This window comes from Otolemur garnettii, unplaced genomic scaffold, assembly GCF_000181295.1.
Source record: "Otolemur garnettii isolate 467f Iridium unplaced genomic scaffold, OtoGar3 scaffold00129, whole genome shotgun sequence".
NCBI lineage: Eukaryota > Metazoa > Chordata > Mammalia > Primates > Galagidae > Otolemur > Otolemur garnettii.
The window spans coordinates 394,694-411,638 of record NW_003852524.1 but is presented as its reverse complement, the minus strand read 5'-3'; the positions used below and the strand labels follow the sequence as shown (position 1 = coordinate 411,638).

The following is a 16,945-nucleotide window of genomic DNA, read 5'->3' as shown; positions in this document are numbered from 1 at the left end:
GGAGGAGAGGGGCGGGGCGGAGGAGGAGAGGGAAGGGGAGGGGCAGGGGCTGCAGCCGGGATTCCGGAAGCCAAGTACTTCTGGGGGTCGAGCAAACTGGGTGGCGATGAGCTCGGCGAAGGAGCTCCCTGGGGCTCGCCCCGCAGGTAGTCCGCGGGGCACGGAGGGGGCGCGGGGCAGGTTCGCGTAGTGTCCCGGCCGGAGGGGACACGGGAGGAACGCGGCCTTCGTCGGCTTTGCCGGATGGCCTCAAGTAGTTGTGGGTCTTGGAGGGACGCGCTCTGGTCCAGTGAGGACAGAGTCACTAGTTGGTCCGGGGAAACACCTCGCAGACCCGGCTGGCGGCTCCTTGCGGGCGCGCGTAGCCGGGGCGTGGCCCTGCCGCCTTTGTCCACCCAGCACTGCGGTCTTCCCAGGAGTCCTGGCCATTTAAACTTTAAAAGGCGGGCCCAGCTGGTCGTGAGGTTCCTCCTCGCCTGGTTTTATGAAAAGTTGGAGGTGGGGGTAGGGTTTAATCTTATTTGCTAACTTCTAAGTAAAAAATAAAAAGCAGCAGATGTTCTGAATAACAAGGAAAGTATCATAGCCCTCGGGTGCCTGGGCTTAGCCTGGAAACAAAGACCTGGCCGTGACGGCAGGGCAGCCCCAGTATCTCCCCTGCATCCAGGAAACCAGCTGCTTCCTGTTCGTTTAAGTTAAAATCACAATAACTTTTTTCTACAAAGTAATTTACTGCTAAACACATCCTTTAAAACGTTCTCCCTGTTAATTGCCATTATGTTACTTGTAAAGTTTAGAAATTTCCAGCCTAGCTAGGGAAAGGAAAAAGTTTGACCTATCAACAGTTGGTTATGGAGTGCCCTCTTTCGGAGCTTTTTATTCTTTGCTATACAAAGGAAGCCTTGCTCCAGAGGCAAGTTGCTAGTCACTACGATCGTTCAAGAAGTGGCCTTGTCTTGGATGAAGGGTGCGGGAGCCTGTGGCAGTCTCCAGTTCTGGAACAAGTGGTGAAGGGTAGGAAGCCGGGCAGCAGGCTCCCCGTCCATACTTGCTCTGCAATTCTTTTCCTTGCCTCTTCCCTTACTTTTCTTTCTCCACCTCAACCCCTTCAGGGTATGGTCTAGACTTAACGCAGGCTACTCAATATGAGGTTGTCTAACAAATTGTTGATGTAGATTTTTATAGGTACTGCAGTAAATGAAGACTATGACAGTAGAATGACTAAAGAAATTTGGCGAAATGAACACTTAGCATAGAAAGGTAGCTGGCCTGTCACTGGTGGGTGGGATACATGGTAACAGAGCACAGAGACTTCAAATGCAGGGTAAAGGCTAACAGAGACTTCAAATGCAGGGTAAAGGCTAGAGTTCGCCAGGATCACAACCAAAGTTTCCAGAGCCCAGTGTCTTTCTATATCCATAACATTAACAACAAAAACCACTTTTTTTAAAAAAAAGACAAGAGTCTTACTTTGTCACTTTTGGTAGAGTTCCATGGTGTCATAGCTCCCAGCAACCTCAAACTCTTGGGTTCAAGTAATTCTCTTGCCTCAGCCTCCTAAGTAGCTGGGACTATAGGTGCCGGCCACAACGCCTGAACACCTGGCTATTTTAGAGACAGTGTCTTGCTCTTGCTCAGGCTGGTCTCAAACCTGTGAGCTCAGGCAATCCACCCAACTCGGCCTCCCAGAGTGTTAGGATTACAGGCATGAGCCATTGCACCCAGCCATAACAAAAAAACAAAAAACTTTTAAAGAAATCCCTCACTAATAAACTAATCTTTTTTAATTTTTTTTTTTTTTTTTTTTTTGGTTTTTTTAAGGCACGAAGTCTTGCTGTGCCACCTAGGCTAGAGTACAGTGGCTGTTCCCAGGCATGATCATAATGCACTATGGCCTGGAACTCCTGGGCTCCAACAATCCCCCTGCCTCAGCCTCCCAAATAGGTAGGACCATTGGTATACACCTCACTGCACTCAGCCGGAATATCATTTAAAATAAAATTCCTTGAACAGCTACTGAGTACTAGCCAAGCTATTCCTAAATCTGTAGGTCTTGACAGTGCCAAGGGCAGTATTTGAGACAACCCAAACTCACATCTTAACACACTGCTGACAGGTCACCAGTTACCTGGTAACATGGATAGTTTCTGTGTAAAATTTCCAGTCAGCAATGTGTTAACATAGCAGCTGGTTACTAATTCATTTCTCCCAGTCTCAGTTCTCTGTTGTCCCAAATTCAGCCTATTTTATTCTTTATCCCCTCCTCATCTCTCAGCTGCTTACAATATAGAAAATCATTTAGCACCTCTAATAATTTTAACATACTGTTGACCCACAATTTTACCCAGAAACTATCCATGTTACCACGTACATCATTTAAAAACTGCGAAGCTTCCTTGCTAAGAATATGAGAAATGAGAACTTTAAAAACCTAATCAACAATATACCTCCAGTGTTTTTACCCTCAGGGACTTGAGTTAGTTTGGTGACCAGCCATTTGGCACAGCTTCTGTCAGATATGCTTGAGCTGCCTTAGGCTCAGCAGTCAACACAGTGCTACCCAGGAGGTAGCTACTGGGTGCTTCTACTCTCTCACTGAGGAAGACCCTGGGTGCCTTCCAAATTGTTCAGAATTCTTGTGCAGGACAGTGGCATTCTGACATAGGGATTTAATTTGCTTAAAGTTACTCTATTTCTTCATAATATAGATAGGTGTATTTTGCAGTAAATGTATTTGTGTAGCATTCTCTCCACTTCTGTTTATAAAATTATTTCTTATTTTGCAGGTAATAGTTGGAGTGAGAAAGCATTGAGCTTTAATTTAAATTTCATTTGTTTATTAGCAAGCAGTTTCCCTTCTCTCTGTGTAGTTTGGCTGCTTTTTTTTGAGACAGAGTCTTACTTTGTTGCCCTCGGTAGAATGCCATGGCAGCATAGGCAGCATAGCTCACAGCAACCTCAAACTCTTGGGTTCAAGCAGTTCTCTTGCCTCAGCCTCCCAAGTAGCTGGGTCTACAGGCTCCTGCCATGATGCCTGGCTATTTATAGAGATGAGGTCTTGTTCTTGCTTAGGCTGGTCTTGAACCTGTGAGCTCAGGCAAGCCACCTGCTTCGGCCTCCTAGAGTGCTAGGATTTCAGGTATGAGCCACCACGTCTGGCCCAATATTTAGGCTTTTAAACTAATCAAAATAGGACAGTCTTAGAGTTTGGAAGTCAGAAGGAGGATGGGAGTTCTCCCTGTGTTTTACTGCCATAAGCCAAAAACAAATTAACAAAAATCAACTTCTTATTAATAGGTGGGGAACAAAACATGACAGAAACCGATGCCTTCTATAAAAGGTAAAAATGTGCTTTTCTTAAAAAGGACTCTTCTTTGGTGGTCATGATCAGCCTGTAAAAATCAAAGTGAGAATGGGACCTGGGAGCTAGAAAGTAGAACTAAGTATGCAAGTTTTAGCATTTGGGGAATTAATTTGTAGATAAGCAGGTTAGCGGATACCTCTGGTTGTCAAAGGACCTGGAGTGATGTTCAGAATAATTGGAATGGTCAATGATAATTGGTACGTACGACATGAGCCTAGTGCTAGAGCTTGGCCCTTAGCCAGGCTGTTGTCCTCAGTTTCTGGATCTGGGGAATTAGGGGAAAGACATCCAGACAGAGGGTTATGGATTAGAATAGCACATGGCCTCTGTTTACCAATGGTACAGAAATGTTTCAGGATTTTCCTTTCCTGAGCATGGCCTTTCCCAGAGCACACCAGTGGAATATCAGCCTGGTAAAGGAAGAGGTAGCAGTGTACCTCCTTTCTACACATTGACCTTGGGCTTGGAGGAACTCATTATTTAATATGACTGATTGTTTTTGAACTTTTCATTAACAGAGAAATGTTTGATCCAGCAGAAGAGTACAAAATGGACCACAAGAGAAGAGGAATTGCTTTAATCTTCAATCATGAGAGGTTCTTTTGGCACTTAACACTGCCAGAAAGGCGGGGCACCAGTGCAGACAGAGACAATCTTATCCGCAGGTAGTCCTACTGGCAAGATGAGACACTTGAGTGAAAGCAGAATTACTTATCACTCATGAGATAACAGATCAAGGGCATTTGATGATAAGCCTCACTTGAACAGGGCCTCCCTTAAGAACTTGCCTGAGTTATCTTCCTTACTCTGTTCTATTAAATATTAACAGGCTTTGCATTGTTACTGACTTGCATAGTAGACAGCAATATTCTAAATTGAATTGGCTATCATGATTAAATCTTTTCCTACTAGTGGGTGAAGCAAGGGAAAATCATAATTGTCATATTTTTTTCTCCTAAAGAAAGTAAATTTATGTCATAAAAATGTGTAGAGTCCTCAAATGTAAATATTGTTTGATTAAAGATTAAATTATTTCTTTAAAGAATTCATTTTTTTCTTCCCCTAATCATATGAATGTAACTATTGGACAACTTTGAAAAACTTATAAGCTAACTTTCCATTTAACATATCACCAGGTTTTCAGATCTAGGATTTGAGGTGAAATGCTTTAACGATCTTAAAGCAGAGGAACTACTGCGCCAAATTCATGAGGGTAGGTTGTTTTGCTGTTGTATACAGTTCATCTTTCTCTGATAGGATTTAGTCCTTTATCCTTTCTATAAAAACAGTGCACACAGTTAGTACACACAGTATCGATATAGCATGTGTTACAGGTTTTAGTTGTGCCTCTGTATTACCCACGAGATTTAGAGACCTTGGCAAACTGTTATGCCTTCAAAGTTTATATTTAGCAGACTGCTAATTATAGTCTACTACTCTAGAAGTGAATGAAATGACCTGTTGATTTGGTGGTGAAAGTCTAGGATGCATATACTATAGGTGCTGGGCAATCAGTAGCTCATTTTTTAATTGATTCTTTTCATACCCCATTTTCTTACTGCTACAGAATATGAGTGTTGATTTATATTAATTTTCTCCTCCAATTTCCACAACATCCCTGTGCAATAGGTATTTTAATTATAATGCAACTTATAATCATCTCTGCATGCCAAGTTTTCAAATCACTTGCCAATTAACTACGATATTTGGATAGTTATTCTAAACTTTCTTCAGAGCTCTTCTTTAAACTATGTATCATTTTAACTGGCTGCTTACCAGACTTTCTGCTTTGCTCACAAGCTTTGGAGGCTATCAGTTTCATGTCTTCATACTCTTTTGGAAGGTCTGAGTGCTGCAGATATAAAGTGAAGGTATGACCTTCTCTGGAGATGCAACATGTGGGGAGTTGCTGAGTCGCAGTTTCTGGGTCTTCCCAGTCTGCTCTAAGAAGGTCTTTGCTGATTCAAAGAAACTTTTAATTGTCAAAATAGCTTGGATTCTATTTTATTCTTTTGAGATGGGATCTCACTCTGTTGCCTACGCTGGAATGCAGTGGCATGATCATAGTCACTGCAACCTTGATCTCCTGGGCTCAAGCAATCCTCCTGGCTCAGCCTCCCAAGTAGCTAGGATCACTGTACCTCCCAAGTTATTCTTATTTTTTGTAGAAACGGACTCTTGCTATGTGTCCCAAGCAGGTCATGAACTCCTGACCTCAAACACTCCTCTGGCCTTGGCCTCCCAAAGTGCTAGGATTAGCCACCATGCCTGGCCATCCATAACTTGGGTTTTAAAGGAGGTTTCTCATAATTCTTTTGTTTTCTACATCATTCAGTGTTTAAGAAAAGCTAATGAAACTTAAATTGAATAAGATTGAGTTTTTAAAAATCAGATACAGTGTAGTATAAATTATTTGATCAAAGATTAAATTATTTCATTACAGATATTTTATTTTTTTTTAATTTTTTTTTTTTTTTTTTTTGAGACAGAGCCTCAAGCTTTCTCCCCTGGGTAGAGTGCTATGGCTTCACTGCTTACAGCAACCTCCAACTCCTGGGCTCAAGCGAGTCTCCTGCCTCAGCCTCCCAAGTAGCTGGGACCACAGGCGCCTGCCACAATGCCTGGCTATTTTTGGGGGGGGGGGAGGTTGCAGCCATTATTGTTGTTTGGCAGGTCTGGGCTGGATTCAAACCTGCTACCTTAGGTGTATGTGGCTGGCACCTTAGCCGCTTCAGCCACAGGCGCCGAGCCCAGATATTTTATATTAAAGAACACATTTTCTTTCTCCTTAGTCATATGAATATAACTATCTTAATATTAGTAAATTTAATATTTATATATAGATAACAAGCATATTTTCATTTCTATGTGGACTTTTGGGGGGCCTTTTGTAGTGTCAACTTCTAGCCACAGAGATGCCGATTGCTTTTTATGTGTCTTCTTGAGCCATGGAGAAGGGAATCACATATATGCATATGATGCCAAAATTGAAATTCAGACACTAACTGGTTTGTTCAAAGGAGACAAGTGTCAGAGCCTGGTTGGAAAACCCAAGATATTTATCATTCAGGTAAGACTGAATACATTATCATCTTACGTATTAAAGTCCCTGGTTTTAAACATGTGATAAAGGTCTAAAAACCAATTTTGAAAGTAACCAGAAAGGCCTTTTTTGAATCTTGGCCAATCAGAGTTGTACTTTGAGCTATCTGTAATAATTCTTTCTTCACACTCACTATCTTTATTACATAGAAACAGTATTTGGATTGACATTTGAAGTGACTCACAAAATAATCAATGTGCTACTCCCTGGCCAAGCCTGGTGTCAAGGTAGAGCACCTGGGAAAGGTGTCTGCTGATGGAAGGGTGCCAGGCAAGACAGCCTGACCACACTGACTTTGCTTTGGGAGCTGGAGAGCATATAAACCAGTAGAAAGAATGTAGGAATAAAGACTTCCAGTCCTAATATGCTTCATTCCTTTCACATTTCCCCTTAAGCCAAGAATGCCCCCCTCCACCAACCTTGGGGGTGGGTGGCTGTAAGAAAAGAAGTATAGATTCGGCGCCCATGGCTTAGCGGTTACAGTGCCAGCCACATACACTACTGGAACTGGCGGGTTCAAACTCAGCCTGAGCCTGCTAAACAACAACAAAAAATAGCTGGGCATTGTGGCGGGTGCCTGTAGTCCCAGCTTTTTGTAGTGCCTCTTCTGAGGCAAGAAAATCAATTAAGCCCAGAAGTTTAAGGTTGCTGTGAGCCGTGATGCCTCGGCACTCTGCTAAGGGCAACATAGTGAGACTCTGTCTCAAAACAAAAGTATAAGCCAGATAATCCTAAGATTAAAACAGATTGAATTCTCCCTGTAAAAATGGGATATTAAGGATCTTCCCTTTATTTAATAACTGAAATTACTCAGGACTTTATTTTGATGCTTTTAATTCTGGAACTAACCATTTCTGAAATAATTGATGTATTTAAAATGCCACAACAGAATCTCATTAAGTCACTATATTAATTTATGAGGCTACTGTAATAAAATACCACAGAACTGGGTGGCTTAGACAGCAGAAATTTATCTCACCACTATGGAGGCTAGAGGTCTGAGATAAATCCCTTTTATCTGAGGTTTGTTTTTTCTGGGGCCTCTCTCCTTGGCTTGTAAGTCGCCATCTTATCCCTGTGGCTCATACGGTCTTTACTTCTGTACATGTCTATACATGTCTGTGTCTTCTGGTAAGGACACTAGTCAAACTGGATTAGGGCCCACTCTTACAGCCTCATTTTATCTCAGTCACCTCTTAAAAGGCCCTATTTCCAAATACAATCAGATTTGGGATAGCAGGGCTAGAACTTCCACATTTGAATTTTGGGGAGATAATTCTGCTCACTAATAGTCATTTGAGTAGAATTTAGTGTTAGCCTCTGAATCATAATTAGTGGTGAAGAATTTACCACTTTCAAGTGGTAGCACATTAATAGGTACCTATTCTTAGGCCAGGCAGTGTCATTTTGGCTGAATGTACGGCATCAGCCAGGCAGGCAAAGCCCCATCTGGAAATACAGTACCTGATTAGAAACACTTAGGTAAATAGCTTTTAAAAGAGAATATGGTTTTTGGTGCTATGGGTGTGGTTAATCTTTAAGAAACTTAAAACCACAAGCTTTTTCCTTCTATGCAGTATACCTTTCTACGAACATAATTTGGGATGTATTTGGGGATGCCAATATTTTTTTAACATTAACTAAAAAAAAACACAAGTTGGGAAATGACTTTGTCAGTTTTAGTCCCCTCTAAACCTGAATGTACTGCTTTTGACCTGCTTATAACGTGGCTTCTGTTGCTATTGATATGACAGCGTACTGACATACACATTCACTGTACACAATAAGCACTGGGAAGAAAATGGCAGGCCAAGGAGGTGTTTTTTTCCCTCCTTGTTCTGTAGGCATGTCGGGGAGACCAGCACGACGTACCCGTCATTCCTTTGGATGTAGTGGATCATCAGACAGACAAGCTGAACACCAATGTAACTGAGGTGGACGCAGCCTCAGTTTACACATTGCCTGCTGGAGCAGACTTCCTCATGTGTTACTCTGTTGCTGAAGGTGTGTTAGTGTGTAATTTAACAGATGTATAATTGGCTCCGTTGGTTGAGTTCCTGTAAATTTCACCTTTGGTTTGGATCAGATCTTTCTGTTGGGACATGATGACTTGATCCTGAAGCTGTCAGCTTAGAAAGGATTTCTTTGGCACAAAGAAATAAATGAAAGTATAAAAACCTTACAGAGAAATCACTCCTAAGCTCTATGTTGAGTAAAGCAACAAGTCTAATTATAGTCAATACCAGCAGCCTATTTATTACTGACAGTGGTTATGCTACTGTGGTAATACTCATGGAAAGCTTTGCTGAAAAATATTTTGGTTATAGTTATTCTTTGCTTGCACACAGTAAATAATGTTGTTTTGCTTTCTAATAATCTCTGTCTCTTCATCTTAGCAATGTTTTAGGAAACAGAGGAAATTATATAGAATTTAATCCCATTTATATAAAGCTATATAGAATTAATCTCTTTTCTTGGGAACAGTCAACAGAAAAATTTTAAAACTGTAAAATTTTGGGGGGGGGGACACAAAAAATGGACACATCTTAATCTTTTCAAGTGAATTTTGAAAGCTCATACTCCTGTAACTATAAGGTGTTTTTCAGTCACAGTAACTGAAAGCCAGAAAACTATAATAATGTCTTCCTCATTTTTTTAGGTTATTATTCTCACCGGGAAACTGTGAATGGTTCATGGTACATTCAAGACTTATGTGAGATGTTGGGGAAATATGGCTCCTCCTTAGAGTTTACAGAACTCCTCACTCTGGTGAACAGGAAAGTTTCTCAGCGCCGAGTGGACTTTTGCAAAGATCCAAGTGCAATTGGAAAGAAGCAGGTTCCTTGCTTTGCCTCAATGCTAACTAAAAAGCTACATTTCTTTCCAAAATCTAAGTAATAGGGTGTATTTTTATCTTATGATCTGTATTCAAAATATCTTTTTTTTATATACATAAGGATCACTACATTGAAGCATATGGTCCTGAAATTTTTGGTTTGGTTTTTTTTTCATTTAAATAGTTCATGTTGGACATGGTGAAAGGATTTGCTTTGATATATAGAAACAAAATCCTTGGGGAATTATTAATACTATAAATTAAAATCTATGAGATTTTTATAATTTTTTTTCTTAGTAAACTGCAAAGCTACACAAAATGCCCAATTTAACTTTTTTTTTTTTTTTTGAGAGTCTTATTGCCCTCAGAGTGCCATGGTGTCACAGCTCACAGCAACCTCAAACTCTTGGGCTTAAGCTATTCTTTTGCCTCAGCCTCCCAAGTAGCTTGGGACTACAGGTGCCCACCACAATGACCTGGCTATTTTTTTGTTGTATTTGTCATTTGTTGTTTAGCTGGCCTGGACTACATTCAAACACAGCAGCCTTGGTGTATGTGGCTGGCACAGTAACCACTGTACCACGAGTGCAGTGCTGAGCCTGGCCAATTGACCTTTTATACCTGTTTTTGGACTTTATAATGTTTTTAAAGGTTTTTGAAACCTAAGAATTAGGTTGCTATCCCTTAATAAAATATTTGAAATTCATGTTTTATTTTAATTTTCTAATTCACATTCTTACTCATAATTTATGGCAGACTTATGAATTCCTACTTTAAAAAATCAGCTTGAGGATGAAATATAAAACATAATAATTTTTAGCTACTATAGGCCAAACACCTGCAAAATCCAATTATATGTTAGCATCTTCCATGTTGAGTTCCTACATACTGTCCTATCATTGTGAGACCCACTCATAGACTATCACATTAATAGAATAATAGATGCTAGTAGTAAGGTCTAATTCTTATTAATATATACAATTTGAATAATACTGTTTTATTAATAGCCTTCCAGAGTCTGGAGAAGGTTAACTGTTAGGGCTTTCTTTGAAACTTGTGAGTTGCTAGTTCAAAAGCCATAGTTTGCACATGTTTCAGTTGTAGTTCAGAAAGTACCATTTGTGCTTTCTAGTTAGTAGGATGTTTAACCCTTTTTGATAAATGATCACAATCTTCCTTCTGGGCACTACATATTAAAAAGAGAAGTTGGGGCTTGGCACCTGTAGCACAGTGGTTATGGCACCAGCCACATACACTGAGACTGGCAACTTTGAACCGGTCCTGGGCCTGCTAAAAAACAATGACAACTACAACAAAAAAACAGCTGGGTGTTGTGGCAGGCACCTGTAGTCCCAGCTACTTGTGAGGCTGAGGCAAGGGAATCACTTAAGCCCAAGAGTTTGAGGTTGCTATGACCTGTGATGCCACTGCACTCTACTGAGGGTGACATACTGAGATTCTGTCTCAAAAAAAATAAAAAGAGAAGTTGGGAGAAAGGGGGCAAGATGGCTGACTAGAGACATCAGTCACCAGATTATCCCAGAAAAAGGAAAGGTTTTGGATGAAAAAAATACCTCAGGTGTAATGCTGAGAGAAAAGTGCCAAAACTTCACAGAGATCCTATAGGAAGAAGTTGCAGAGTAGACAAGGAGCAAGATTCAGCAGAGATCAACCATCAGAAACATGAAGTTGCATAGAAAGAGTAAGTAGGTGTGTTTCTCCTTCTTCACACTTGGTAGTCAGCAGGCTCTCAAGCTGCTTGAGAGCTTCTCTTGAACCTAAAAGCTGCTGCTCCCAATGAACTGGGAGCTCTTGAAAACAGCCCACTTGGAGCCACTTTCTGTGGCCACACACCTGAGCTGAGATGGCACAATGTTGCTTCTCCACCCATTGTATGTCTTTATCCTTTCCAGGGAGCTTCAACCCTGGTCCCTACACAAACATTTCCAAAGAGGAAAACCCACTCCTAATAGCCAGTCTTGAATTCTAGACAACCAGCAGCTGGTGGGGCTGCATCAGCACCTGCCCAGTGGCTTTCCACACTGGCCTGGGAACTAACCCTTGACCCCTCTGAGATAGCTCTTGTGCCTGACTTTATGGAGCCTGAATATAAACTCCCCTGACCTAGCACCACCTAGCCTCATTCCTCCACCCATCTCTGCATTTGTGGAGATTAAGAAACCCCTTGGAGCTCCAGGGTTCCACATATTGCCTGGGACTACTGAGTCCTGATGGACTGGAACCACATAGGTTTAAAAAACAATACTGTAACTGTTTTCCTGCAAATACCACCTATTGTCAGGGAGGTAAATTTAGTTCTAGCTACTTAGGAGGCTGAAGCAGGAGGATCTCTTGAACTTTTTGGAGAATGAGACTCCAAAAAAAAAGAAAAATCACAAAATGACAACGTAGTATCACATCTCAGGGAAATACCATATCTCCGGGAAATAAGAAAAAGAACAAAGCCAACAGAATAAGAGAAATAACAAAACTCTGAGCAGCACTAAACAAAGTGGAAACCAAACAAAACAAAGGGTCAACAAAACAAAAAGTTGCTTTTTTGGTAAGATAGATAAAATTGATAGACACTAGCCAGATTAGCCAGAAACAGAAAAGAACTCAAATAAGCTCAAGCAGAACTGTGAATACTATGAAGACCTCTGGGCAAACAAACTAGAAAACTGAAAGAAAATGAAATGGATAAATTCTTGGAAACACAACCTCCCAAACATAAATCAGGAAGAAATATAAATCTTGGATAGACCAGTAATAAGCGGTGAGACTGACGCAGTAATAAAAAATTTCTCCCAAACAATGAAAGAACCCTGGACCAGATGTATTCACAGCTGAATTCTACCAAACCTACAAAGAACAAGTACTATCCTATAGAAACTATTCCATAACATCAAGGAGGGAATGCTCCCTAAATCACTTATGAATCCAGTATCACCCTGATAGCCAGGAAAGGATACAACAAAAAAAGAAACTACACATCAATATCCTTTATGAACACTGACATAGAAATCCTCAACAAAATAGTAGCAAACCAAATGCAACAGCACATCAAAAAGATAATCTATCATGATCAAGTGGACATCATCTCAGGGGTGCAAGTATGGTTTAGCATATGCAAATCAATAAATGACTTAACTACATAAACAGAAACAAAAACAAAGACTATGATCATGTCAACAGATGCAGAAAAGGGATTCAACAAAGTCCAGTACTTTTTCATGATAAAAACTCTCAATAAACTAGGCAAAGAAGGAACATACCTCAAAATTATGAACGCCACATATGACAAACCTACAGCAAACAGCACATTAAATGGGGAAAAGCTGAAAGCATTCCTCCAAAGAACTGGAACAAGACAAGGGTGCCCATTGTTACCACTTCTACTCAACATATTATCGGAAGTCCTAGCCAGAGCAGTTAGGCAAAAGAAGGAAATAAAGGGCATACAAATCAGAAAAGAGAACATCCAAAATACCAAATCATATTTCACAGATAGAGAAAAAATAACGTTAAGCTTCATTTGGAACTATAGCCTGAATAACCAAAGCAATCTTAAACAGAAAAAATCTGGAGATATCCCATTACTTGACTTCCAATTATACTTATAAAGCTATAACAAACACATGAAAAAATGCTTATCATCTTTAATCATCAGAGAAATGCAAATCGAAACCACTCTGAGATATTATCTAACCCCAGCAAGATTAGCCCACATCACAAAGTCCCAAAACACCAAATGCTGGCGTGGATGTGGAGAGAAAGGAACACCTCTACACTGCTGGTGAGATTGCAAACTAATACAGCCTTTTTGGAGAGAAGTATGGCGAATCCTCAAAGATCTAGAAGTAGACCTTCCATTTGACCCCGTAATCCCATTACTAGGTATCTACCCAGAAGAACAAAAATCATTTTACCACAAAGACATTTGCACTAGAATGTTTATTGCAGCTCAATTCATAATTACCAAGTTGTGGAAGTAACCTAAGTGCCCATCAACCCATGAATGGATCAATAAACTGTGGTGTATGTATACCATGGAAGGTTATTCAGCCATTAAAAAAGATGGAAATTTTACATCTTTTACATTTACCTGGATGGATGGAGCTGAAATACATTCTTCTCAGTAAAGTATTGCTAGAATGGAAAAATATCCAATGTGCTCCATGCTAATATGAAATCAATATATAAACAATTACATGCTCATAAAAATAACAAAACACTAATATAGTCCAATTCAGGGGTAGTAGGAGGGGGGAAGGAGGGATCTCACCTAGTGTGCACACTGTGAGGGTATATAATACGCCCCCTGGGCAAGGAGCTCTTCTACAAATGGAACTTCAAATGTAACCCAAAAATTGTACTTTTGTATTAATTTGAAAAAATTCAAAAAGTACAGAACAAATTATACTATAAGACTATAGAATCAAAACAACATGGTACTGGTGTAAAAGTAGAGACACAGACCAATAGAACAAAATAGAGAACCTAGAAATAAAGCCATCTTATCTATAACCAACTAATCTTTGAAAAACAGACAACATACACTGGGGAAAGTAAGCTGGGCAAACTGAAGAGCCACATGCATAAGAATAAAACAGCATCCCTATCTCCATATACAAAAATTAATTCAAGATGAATTAAAGACTTTAATGTAAGGCATGAAACCATAAAATCTTAGAAGAAAATGTGGGAAAAACTCTTTTATACTTCAGCCTAGGCAAAGAATTTATCAACAAGACCCCAAATGCAAATATGGCAACAATAAAAATAAATAAATAAGACTAAATTAAAGAACCTCTGGTCAGCAAAGGAAATAATCACCAGAGGAAACAGATAACCTACAGAATGGAGAAAACATCCACCAACTATACACCTGACAAAGGACTAAGATCCAGAATCTTTTTTAAAGGATTCAAACAAATCAACAAGAAAAAAACAACCCCATCAACAAGAAGGCAAAAGATACAAACAGAAGTTTCACAAAAAAAGATAAGATTTTTTGATAAGCCCACAAACCTATCAAAAAATACTTGACATCACTAATCATCAGGGCATTTCAAGGTAAAACCACAGTGAGATATGACTCTATCCCCGATGGCATGGCCATTAGTAAAAAGTCAAAAACAACAGATACTGGGATGGATGCAGAGGAAAAAATGCTTATACACTGTTGGTGAGACTACTAATTAGTACAACCTCTATGAAAAACAGTATGGCAATTCCTCAAAGAAGTAAATATAGGCCAACCATTTGATCAAGCCATCCCACTGCTGGGTATCTACCCTAAGGAAATGAAGTCATTTTATCAAAAAGGCACCTGCACTCAAGTGTTTATTGCAGCACAATTCACAGTTACAAAGATGTGAAATCAACCCAAATATCCTTCAATTCTTGAGTGGACAACGAAAATGTGGTGTGTATATATGTATGTGTGGGGGGTATATGTGTATATACATATGTATGTATGTATCCACACACCATGGACTACTACTGAGCCATAAAAAGGACTCAGATTATGTCAACTGAGGCAAGTTGGATGAAAATGGAGACCACTGTCCCAAGTAAAGTATCTCAGGAATGGAAAACCAAACACCATATGTTCTCATTAATAAGTGACCACTAGTAGATGGGTACACAAAGACACAAAGCATAGGCTCGGCGCCTGTGGCTCAAGTGGCTAAGGTGCCAGCCACATACACCTAAGGTGGCGGGTTTGAATTCAGCCAGGGCCTGCCAAACAACAGTGATGGCTGCAACCAAAAAAAATATAGCCAGGCGTTGTGGCGGGCGCCTGTGGTCCCAGCTACTTGGGAGGCTGAGGCAGGAGACTCAGGAACCTAGGAGTTGGAGGTTGCTGTGAGCTGTGATGCCACAGTACTCTACCCAGGGGGAAAGCTTGAGGCTCTGTCTCAAAAAAAAAAAGACATAAGAGGGGTGGGAGGCTTAGCATGGGATAGAAGCTTACCAATTGGGTACAATGAACACTCTTTTGGTGATGGGCACACCAAAAGCCCTCACTTAAGCATTATACAAGATATCCATGTAATAAAAACACTTTTACCCCCCTAATAGTTTGAAATAAAAATAAAACAATAATGTGGCCAGGCATGGTGGCTCACAACTATAATCCCAGGACTCTGGGGGGTCTGAGGCGGGAGGATAGCTTGAGGCCAGGAGTTTGAGACCAGCCTGAGTAACATAGAGAGACCCTGTCTGTACAAAAAATACAAAACATAAGTTAATGACAAGGTAATGACAAGGTAATTCCATGGGAAGTTTTCAGGCAGGAGGATTGCTTGAGTCCAGCCTGGGCAACATAGAAAGACCTAGTCTTTAAAAAAAAAAAAAAAAAAAAGGTTTTTGGGGGACTGGGTTTGAACCAACCACCTCAGGTATATGGGACTGGTGCCCTACTCCTTTGAGCCACAGGGGCCACCTCCCCCCTAAAAAACAAAAAGTTTTAAAAAAAAAAGAGAAAAGATGGTCTCAAGTGAAGTATAAAATGAGTGTATATGGAAAGCATACCAAACCTTTCCTCTCCACATGGGAAATAAACACAGAAAGGTCTGACAAGCTGACATTAGCTAAAAGCAGCAGCTAATGCTTTGATGGATGCATACAAGCCCTTTCTAACATTACCAAGTGATGAAAAAACACAAACTAAAACGTTCAAGTGAGAACTTCAAAGAATACTTCTGTTTTGTGAGCATTTATTAACTAAAAAAAGATTCAACGGTCAAATTGAAACGACCTATAGGGCTCAAAAACAGCTACTTTTTAAGTTGCAAAATCAATACATAATAGGAAAATCCAATGATGTTTAAAAACATAAGACTGATTCTTTTCATCGAATTCTTCTACTTGCATTTGCAAAGAGAATGACGCACCTGTTTCAGAGATTCTTTAGCCTGTCAAGGGAAAAACAAAAAGCACATGATCAGAGAGAATGAGAAACATCAGCATTACTACTTGAGAGGAATTCTATGCATTTATGATATCCTTAGTGCAATAATATATTTAAACTACTAGTGGCAAGGCCAAGTGTGGTGGTTCATGCCTATAACCACCTTTGGGAAAACAAGGCAGGAGGACTACATGAGTCCAAGAGCTCATGGCTGCAACCACTTATAATTGTACTCCAGCCTGGGGCAGCAGAGCCAGACTTTGTCTCGAAATAAAAATAAAAATTAAAAATAACAAAAAAACTGTTAGTGGCAAATGCCTAAAAAAAGATGAGTTTAAGATTTCTAACTCCTCTTTATTCTTTTTAAAAAATATTAGTTTATTATCCCTTAATGGTTTTTCTAGGTTGCATCCTTAACGAAACATTCTTAAAAATAATACTTTACAAGGTGTTATATTTAAATTTTAAATGCACTGTCCTATAAACTCACAGAAAGAACATTCTTTAGCCTTCTCAGATTGGATCATTCAAATGTAAGGAAAGCCATAAAATTAAAGCATTATTGTATGTTTTCTATAGAATGATTATATAAAATATTTTTCTAAAAAGGCTTTTCAACTTTTGGATCATAGTATTCTAGTAATTTTTTTTTTTTTTTTTTTGAGACAGAGCCTCAAGCTGTCCCCCTGGGTAGAGTGCCGTGGCATTACAGCTCACAGCAAC

General features: G+C 39.9%; 2 protein-coding genes across 5 annotated transcripts in view; one reads left to right on the top strand and one right to left on the bottom strand.

The window, feature by feature from the left end:
- CASP6 (caspase 6) overlaps positions 1-9,665 on the top strand; it is a 23,017-nt gene extending 13,352 nt beyond the window's left edge. Inside the window, exons 1-8 of one of the 4 annotated variants that reach the window (XM_012810351.2) lie at positions 102-146; positions 1,176-1,260; positions 3,298-3,340; positions 3,883-4,029; positions 4,501-4,577; positions 6,259-6,434; positions 8,312-8,471; positions 9,127-9,665. In XM_012810351.2, coding sequence (XP_012665805.1) covers positions 3,312-3,340; positions 3,883-4,029; positions 4,501-4,577; positions 6,259-6,434; positions 8,312-8,471; positions 9,127-9,365 — 828 coding nt within the window. In that variant the 5' untranslated portion in view covers positions 102-146; positions 1,176-1,260; positions 3,298-3,311 and the 3' untranslated portion in view covers positions 9,366-9,665. Of the gene's footprint in view, positions 1-45; positions 147-651; positions 1,261-3,297; positions 3,341-3,882; positions 4,030-4,500; positions 4,578-6,258; positions 6,435-8,311; positions 8,472-9,126 lie in introns of those variants that run through there. The other 3 variants (XM_003798149.3, XM_012810350.1, XM_012810352.2) reach the window with 3 other exon arrangements.
- Positions 9,666-16,011: 6,346 nt separating this feature from the next.
- The window catches only part of MCUB (mitochondrial calcium uniporter dominant negative beta subunit), a 25,921-nt gene continuing 24,987 nt past the window's right edge, over positions 16,012-16,945 (bottom strand). Inside the window, exon 7 of the mRNA XM_012810349.1 lies at positions 16,012-16,226. Coding sequence (XP_012665803.1) covers positions 16,176-16,226 — 51 coding nt within the window. The 3' untranslated portion in view covers positions 16,012-16,175. The remainder of the gene's footprint in view (positions 16,227-16,945) is intronic.